Source organism: Mustela nigripes, chromosome 2, assembly GCF_022355385.1.
Source record: "Mustela nigripes isolate SB6536 chromosome 2, MUSNIG.SB6536, whole genome shotgun sequence".
NCBI classification, from domain to species: Eukaryota; Metazoa; Chordata; class Mammalia; order Carnivora; family Mustelidae; genus Mustela; species Mustela nigripes.
The window spans coordinates 141137244-141146014 of record NC_081558.1 but is presented as its reverse complement, the minus strand read 5'-3'; the positions used below and the strand labels follow the sequence as shown (position 1 = coordinate 141146014).

The following is an 8771-nucleotide window of genomic DNA, read 5'->3' as shown; positions in this document are numbered from 1 at the left end:
CCTTAGGACCTACTGAGTACCGATGAAATTCTTAGAGGTTTCCTTTGCTCCTCTCTTAGTAGAATATCCTCACAGTTAGTACTGTCCTAATCAAATCAGATGAAAATGTGCCATGTTAAGCCTCAGAATTATAGAATCCTATACTTTGGAGACTGAAGTAAAAAACCAAAAGATATTAAAATTACCTCCCTCATTTTATAGATGAGGAAACATTCCTTTCAATTAAGACTGTTTTCAAAACAACATTCATGTCCTTTTAAGTTATTTACTCTAGTTTTATCTTTTATTTTCATGCTGCGCAAATGACCACAACTCAAAATACCAGTGTGCTCAGGATGTAATGTATTTGAGTAGGGTCCTTCCTGTATGTTTTTCTCTAAAGAACCCTCTGAGTCTTCTGGAGAATTTTCCTTGTGGTAGCAAAGCCAGGAGCTAGTGGTTTTCCTTTGGATATTTTTTAAGAGAACACTATCATGTAACATCTAGGACCAGAAAAAAATCTTTATGATACATATTTTACAGATCTTTACTTTTTAGATTTTTTTCCTCTAAGCCTTAAACATTTCACATAAAATATGTTGTTAATAAACTGTCAAGCAGTGCTAGGTTCCACTACTGTGAGTCCACTTAAACATGTACCTGAAAAGTTAATAATTCATTTATTTTCCAATTAAATATAGTTTTGAAGTGCTCTACTTAAGATTTTGATATATTCAAGCCATGAAAATGAGTTTTTCAATAAGGGTGATGTTAAGAAATTCCCAACCTACAATGCTAAGGTACTTCATAGAGCTAACTGTGATGAATCACTTTAACCTAAAGAAACAGGATTGGAAATAAAACCCCAAATCATACCTTACTCATTTTGGAGTTGTAATTGGCCTTTACATTGATCTCTGTAAAGCTGTACTTAATACTTCTTTCTAAAACTATATCGTGAAGCCTCTGACCTTGAAATGTATTAGGCAGCCAGATATGGGGACGGTATGTTGCCCAGAAGCGGTAGGTCTTAAGCAATGTGAAATACTGGCATGCTTACAATACCCGTTTAGAGAATAAGTTACCAATAGCCTCAGCTGACTATAATTTGGTTAAGCAAAAATATGTAAATAAAAAGTAAAAAGCAGACTAGAAGTGCAGAAAGTCACTCTCCCCTCCCAAACCTCCCTCCTTCGAACGCTCTTGTTCCCTGGAAGTAGCAGGTTCCAGCAAGTGCTTGGAATCTGGTCTCCGGGAGGCTAGGAGCACTGCAATAGCAGGGCGTTCCCAGCTGGGGACTGCTGGCTGCTTGGAACCTGCAGACACCTGGCCCTAGAGACTTCTGTTTTGGACCCGTGGGCTCTAGAGTTTGTAGTCAAAGGCTGTGAGCAGTCAGCAGGGTTTCCTGTGTGTCAGCAACTTCGCCTTGCCGGATAGCTGGCGGAAGAGCGAAGGGGCGCTCACGGGCCAATCGCTCCCCAGCAGCCCCGCGGACCAAGCGCCCCCTCACCCTCGGCGCCTCTGGGAGCAGCGGAGGGGGAGAGGCTGCGCGCGCTCAGTCGCGTGAAGACCTCCAAGGAAGACTGCTCTGGCTCCAGGAGGACGCTCTGAAACTGGCGGGCAGCCGGGCAGGCTTCGCCGAGGCACGCCCCTAGCCTCCCGGGAGCCCGGACTCACCCGGGAGCCCAAACTCCGCCCATCCTCGCGGGGAGCCGCCTGTCCCCAGCACTCGCCCGAGCAGGGCCTTGAGGAGGGGCCCTGAGGAGGGGCCCTGAGGAGGGGCCCTGAGCTGCACTGAGGGTTAACACCAGGCGAAACAGAGGCGAGCGGGTCTGTCGGTGACGCGCGCTCCGATGGCCCCCAGAGGCTGAGCCAGAGCAGCGACCGAAGCCTCTGAAAGAGGAAAGAGGAAAGAGCGTGGGCCCCCTGAAAGGAGCAGCTTGCTTTGCAAGGTAGGGAAAAAGAAGATACCCAAACGAAGTTGATCTTCGGGGAAAGAAGGCTGGGGAGCGCCTTCCCCACGCCGGAACGTAGTACTGAGTTTGGCTCGACCTCCTCGCTGAACCCCCAGCGCGGTCTCCGCAACCCCCAGCGCGGTCTCCGCGCTCCTGTGAGGACTAGTGAACCCTCCGGAAAGCGCAGTCTGAAAGTTGTCAGCAGTGCCCTGTGCACCCGGTTGTGTAACCTCCGCACTGACCAGACGGACGGGGAAGTTGCTGGCTCGGTTGCCAGCCCAGCTTGGTCGCGGCTGCGGGTGGATTTCATGGCCCGCGGCGAACGCGGGGCCGGAGCCACGGTGGGTTTGCCTGTGTGTGCCCCCTCCCGTGGGGATCCCGGGCGCCCGCTCCCTACTGCTCCCTCGCTTTTCCAATGCTCGGTGCGCCCCTTGCCGCCGCCGCCGCCGCCCTCTCGCTGCTACTTGCCTCTAGGAGCCGCGGCGTAAGTCAGGAAAGGAGAGAATGACCGAGGTGCTGTGGCCGGCTGTCCCCAATGGGACGGACGCTACCTTCCCAGCCGGCCCGGGTTTGCCCTGGGGGAACGGCACCGCAGCCTCCACCGCGGCTGTCTCAGCAGCCTCGTTCGCATGCTCCCTGACCAAGACGGGCTTCCAGTTCTACTACCTGCCGGCTGTCTACATCTTGGTGTTCATTATTGGCTTCCTGGGCAACAGCGTGGCGATCTGGATGTTTGTCTTCCACATGAAGCCGTGGAGCGGCATCTCCGTGTACATGTTCAACTTGGCCCTGGCCGACTTTTTGTACGTGCTGACTCTGCCCGCGCTCATCTTCTACTACTTCAATAAGACGGACTGGATCTTTGGGGATGCCATGTGCAAGCTGCAGAGGTTTATCTTCCATGTGAACCTCTACGGCAGCATCTTGTTCCTAACCTGCATCAGCGCGCACCGCTACAGCGGAGTGGTGTACCCGCTCAAGTCTCTGGGCAGGCTCAAGAAGAAGAATGCGGTCTACATCAGCGTGCTGGTGTGGCTCATCGTGGTGGTGGGAATCTCCCCCATCCTCTTCTACTCAGGCACCCAGGTCCGGAAAAACAAAACCATCACCTGCTATGACACCACCTCCGACGAGTACCTGCGAAGTTATTTCATCTACAGCATGTGCACCACTGTGGCCATGTTCTGTGTCCCCTTGGTCCTGATTCTGGGCTGTTATGGATTAATTGTGAGGGCTTTGATCTACAATGACCTGGACAACTCGCCTCTGAGGAGGAAATCCATTTACCTGGTGATTATCGTACTGACTGTCTTTGCTGTCTCTTACATCCCTTTCCATGTAATGAAAACAATGAATTTGAGGGCACGGCTGGATTTTCAGACCCCAGAAATGTGTGCATTCAATGACCAGGTTTATGCCACTTATCAGGTGACAAGAGGTCTAGCAAGTCTCAACAGCTGTGTGGACCCCATTCTCTATTTCTTGGCAGGAGATACTTTCAGGAGGAGACTCTCCAGAGCCACTAGGAAAGCTTCCAGAAGAAGTGAGGCAAATTTGCAATCCAAGAGCGAAGACATGACCCTCAATATTTTGTCGGAGTTCAAGCAGAATGGAGATACAAGCTTGTGAAGAGGCAAGAATCACCGAACACCCACTTTTGTAACATGGTAGGATGCTTAATAGAGCCAAGTGGGTTTTCCCCCGCTTAAGTTTCTAGTAAGCTTAGAGAAAACTAAGTCCAAGTGAGTTTAAAAAAAAAAAAAAAAAGTGAAAACACCCACCCCCTACAGTTGGCTTGTTTGGGTTCACTTTCAAGGCTACCCTTTCTAACTAGAAGTAGGTAAAATAAAATTAAACAATCCTAGTTAAACATTTACTTTCTCATCTGCCTTGAAAATTCACAAGCTCTTCTATGTAAAGGGCACTTGAGTACTACAGCTATTTTGATATTAATAATTTCTCCAAGAGAACTAGCACTTGAAACTTTGAGCTTTCTGTGATCCATGGTAGGAACAGAATCCACATTCTGAAAGTTTAGCAAAATTGCTAAACTCTATTCATTTAATATCCGATGAAGAGATCTCAGCTGGGTGTCTCTTTTGGTCCTAGAAACAGGCAGTAGCCGGCTGAGCTTCTTTGCAGAATTGAATAGAAAAGTCAGTGTAAAAACCTAGAAAGTGCTTATTTCCCAGTTACTTCTAGAAAACTTCTGATAGGTGCTAGATGTTGGGTGGTAGAAGTCTGCATATATTATCTTACAGGAATATTGCATTTGGAAGAATCAAAGTTCATGTACTTTCCTTGTAAACACTGAACTCTTAGACTTCCTGTGATAAAGAACATTTACTTGCACCACGGCTGTTGCACGCTGCCTTAGGAGTTTGTGTTGCAGTATGAATGCTCACTGATAGCTATAATAACAATGTAAAAATGCAGCTCTATTACAGACCAGGGTTGAAGACTGTTGGCCAAGAGGATGATATTATCAGAGGGAGAATGGTTGACAGTCCTTCACAATGCATAGGCTACAAGCATATTTTCCCAAATGTATGAGGCAACTAAGAGTGGGGAAAAGATGAGGGTTTGTGTGTGTGTGTGTGTGTGTGTGTGTGTGCGCGCACGCTTAGAGAAAACAATTTTAGAATAAGGACTTTAAAATGGTGAAAGCCTCTCTTTTGCTTCTTCAAAATGTTGGAAAACATTAAATGCATTATTAAAATAAAGGCAGCAGACTGTACAGGTTGTGTTGCTAGAATGAAAAGCTATAATCCTATAATGGATCTTAGATCCTTAAATTTAAAGGAAAACTGCAAATATATGGGAAAGGGAAATAAGAGAATTCAGTTTATGCAGTACATAAGGTACCACAGCACTGAAAAGTGGTGGAGATTACAAATCTGACTGCTAACAGTTTAAGAGAAGACTACTGGCCACTTCTTCTTTTTTTTTTTCTCCCCTCTGCCAGGCAGTAATAAAAATTCCACAAAATATTTCAGTAATTCTAATAAGAGTTTTCAATGAAGAGTGAATTTCAATTGATAATATTAAATATTGCATTTCTAGCCATTGAAATTGTCAAAATCTATAGAATGTAGAATGGTAAGGTGAGGTAACACAATTTTAACTCTTAATATATCCAGTATCAAAGGAATCTCTGTCAAAACTAGCCTCAAAAAAAGCCAGAATTAGAGTTTGCAACTGTTGGTAGACTAACTTGTTGGAAAGCACTTTGTAAGTAAAGCAGTTTGGAGTCTGTCTTAAGGCAAGAACCTGTAGGATACAGAGACAGGACCGTCAGGACTTGATCAGTTCCTGTGGTACTTGGGTGGCCTGTGGATTTGTGAGATCTTCAGTTTCTTCTTAGCAGTCTTTGGCCACTAAGATCAATGGTGAGAAGCAGTGTTAAGCTTTATTAAAAAGTGATTTTTTTATATGTTCGGATTAATGCACAGAATTGCAGCAGCCAAATCGTAAAGAAACCAGTTAGAGGTATAGCCTACACCACCTCATTTTGAGGAAAGAGATTGGTTAAGGTTCTCACTTGGTTAGGGTCCTCTATAGTATTCATTGTGTGCAATCCTAAAAAGTATGAAATACCGTCATTACTATATGATCCCTGTCAAACATCATCCTCAGTAAGATCAGCACATTAACCAAAATGGAAATTCAAAGCCTGTACCATCCTTGAACTCATAAGCTAATGGTATATATTTCTATATTTCCTCACCATTCACTTTAGCTTTCTTCCTTTTAGGTCTCAGGATGCCAGCCTGGTTTACAGTACATGTTACATACATTGTGTTTGAGCTCCCAGAGGACTTTCTTTGGGGCTGAGGATCCAGTGAGATGGACAGTGCCAAGAAATGCCCTTTTACTTCTTGGCATTTTTTTTTTCCAGTGTTTCTTCTTCATTCGTCATATAGTGGACAATGACAATGTGTGAATACATGCCAAATAGTAACAAGAATGATCTTGCCCAACCCCTTCTAGGCACAAAGAGGTCTCCAGGAAGAGTCTGTGATAATGATAAAAACATACAGAGAGTCAGGATGAAGCAGTGATCTATTGGCTGGAAATCTGATGACATGTGATGATGTAAGTAGGTATTTTAATAGTAAAGGCAGAAATCTGTTGGCATTTTGATGAACTGCTAAAATTATAGAACTTATCAGTTAACTAAATTTCACACTACAAAACTATTTTCATGCCAAGTTCAAGGTATTTTTGGCTCACCACTTGGTGTCTTAGACTAAGCATCATTGTCCATTTGCACTGAAATGATAAAAATACAAACACAAGAAGAGATACAGCAGAGTAGGATTCAACATTAAAAACATGACCTTGCCACTTGACCAACTGTGGAACTCTTGACCCTTTCAATGCCACTCTCCATGGATTAAAAAGTTAGATGAACTCCATCTGTTGGGACCTCAGGGGATGTGGTAGAACATTAAAAACACAGCCAGCCAGAGGTACACGAAATCTGCTACTGTACTTTCCAGGACTCTTCCATTCCAGTCCTTGGCTGGAAATTCTCACAAAGTTCACCAATTATGATGTGGACCTCTGCCCTATAAGTCTTCTCCATCTCCTCAGACAGTACAGTAAACTTCTTTTGGATACAAGAGATGTGTTTATAGCAGTTGGAATTGGACTAGGGAAAATAAAGATATGTAAATAGTTAGGGATATCTTGAGGCTTTAACTTAGTTGGTCAAACTACAATTAACATAGTATTTATTGATGAAACTCACAATTCTTCAGTTGTACAAATTAAAATCTTTCTTGAAAGATCAAATATGCTGATGTAAATTATATTTATTACAATGTATATATGTCACACTAGTGTATTTTATGGAATGTGATGCATAGATAAAATGAGTTATTGTATAGTACACTTTTAAAATACCAGTATCTTGAAATGTTTGTCGATTTTTTTTTATCTAAAATATGAATGTTTTGTGATACAAGTGGTTAATTTTCTCTAGAAATGCTTTCGCATGTTTACCTTTTTACGTTAGAGTTCTCTATACAGACACACTGTGGTGTCCTACTGTGGTAAGTGCTCAATAGTAAATACAAAATATCTTTTCCAGACTAGGTCTGTATTGTCTGTATTTTATATGACATAGAAAAGTTTATATTGTCTTTTCAAGAACTTTAGAATTGTGCCTCCACATATGATTGAAGCTTCCGATTCTAGTGCGAAAGTTGTCCTAAATTCAAAGTAGATTTCTTATGTTTTAGAAGTCTGGAAGAATGGGCATTATAGATAGATTAGAACTTAAGGAAAAACTATGGAGAGAGAGAGAAAAAGAGGCAGCTGGTGCAATCCCTTACTGTCCTCAGTTCTGCTTACATTTTTGTTTTGTTTCTTCTTAAGGTGAAAGTATAATCTTGAGTTGAGATGGAGTTTCTAGGTAACATGCTACCAGAAAGTTCAACATTGCTATTTTAATGTTTTTGTTGTTCAGTTGATAACTTTAATTTCAAGTTTTATAGTGATAACTGTAAATGATTTGGCTGCTGAACTCTGTTACAATTTTTATTATGTTGTACATTGTATCATACACATCATTACAAATTAATATGAAGGGGAATGTTACATATCAGAATTTGTGACTTTGAATTCTAATGTTTAGTGTTCTTGCAGAAATGTTTATTTTTATATTATCTGTGATTTTAATATAGTTTAACTAGATTTCTTTGTGATTAACAGTTTCATTGAATGGGGAGTATGGAAACAGTGTTACTTGACATTTTGAGCCTTCTCAGGTTTATCTAAATCAATGGTAGCTTAACAAATTCCAGACTTATTGTATGTAATTATGTTTTTAATAAAAGGAAGGTATATTTCCTTAAGTTTGCATGCAGGGGAGTGTACAATATCGTGCTTGTGTGTGTGTCTAAGGCATGCAGCCAACTTACTATCTGCTATTTATAATAGAGCTTTGATATGATCATCAGAATTGTACCTACAATAGACAATTAAAACTAAAAACGTCTCAATAAAACTATGAAATGTGATCTGATGGCTTCTGTGTTATTACAATGTTAATACTCAACAGTTTTGGCAAATTTTGACACATATTCTGGCTGGCATGGTAGTTATTTCTTATGGTATGGCCTAGACTGTGGAAAGGGAAGTGCTAATTCTGGTGCAAAATAATTTATAAGATTATCATGATTTCAGGGGAAAATACAGAATTGTTATATATTTTCATACTAGTGTTTAAATGTTAGCTGCAATCTTTTCTCCTCTAATTTTATCCATGGGAGTAATCATACTAATAATCCTTTGTGGTTTCTGTTTATCCATTAGCCTACATTGCCTGCTTCTTTCAAGTTTATTAAAAAGTAAATAGCTGGTCCCGTGAGGTTAAAAAGTATTTAATGGAATGGAAGCATACGTAGAGCATAACCTTTTTCCCTCATTGGAAAAGGTAGGTTTATAATGGTGCTGTGTTTGGTTTTCTGGTCGTCAGCTAAGACAGGTGCCGTGTCATAGAATCTTGTGGGCAGAAAAGTATAAATCATGTGCAGCCCTTATGATGCATGTCACTCAGTTTTAACTCCTTAGTTAGCTGTACTATCCAAACTTCCTTCATAAGAATTTCCCTTAATTATCAGCATGGTTGAGTTTTGTGCGTGTATATGTGTGTGTATTTAGTGCATTCGCAGAAATAATACAGATAGTCATTTTTCTGATTTAAGAATTTACCATAAAGCTTGGAAAATGTTTGCATTTTCAAAATCACTTTGGGATTAGAGTCAGAGAACTTTCTCTCTGCAAGTAAATATACTGCTTTTAAATTCTCTTATTTTAATGAACTGGAAA

The 8771-nt window shown here is 41.7% G+C and overlaps 1 protein-coding gene across 1 annotated transcript; it reads left to right on the top strand.

Moving 5' to 3' along the window:
• Positions 1-2431: 2431 nt before the first annotated feature.
• Positions 2432-7960, top strand: P2RY1 (purinergic receptor P2Y1). Its single transcript, XM_059391714.1, has 2 exons — positions 2432-3601; positions 5689-7960. Exon 1 carries the CDS (start codon positions 2439-2441, stop codon positions 3561-3563), a length of 1125 nt encoding a protein of 374 aa, XP_059247697.1. The 5' UTR covers positions 2432-2438; the 3' UTR covers positions 3564-3601; positions 5689-7960.
• Positions 7961-8771: the final 811 nt, after the last annotated feature.

Bases quoted from the DNA above. Each gene is read 5' to 3' on its own strand.
- P2RY1 (XM_059391714.1), top strand. From the start codon at position 2,439: ATGACCGAGGTGCTGTGGCCGGCTGTCCCCAATGGGACGGACGCTACC.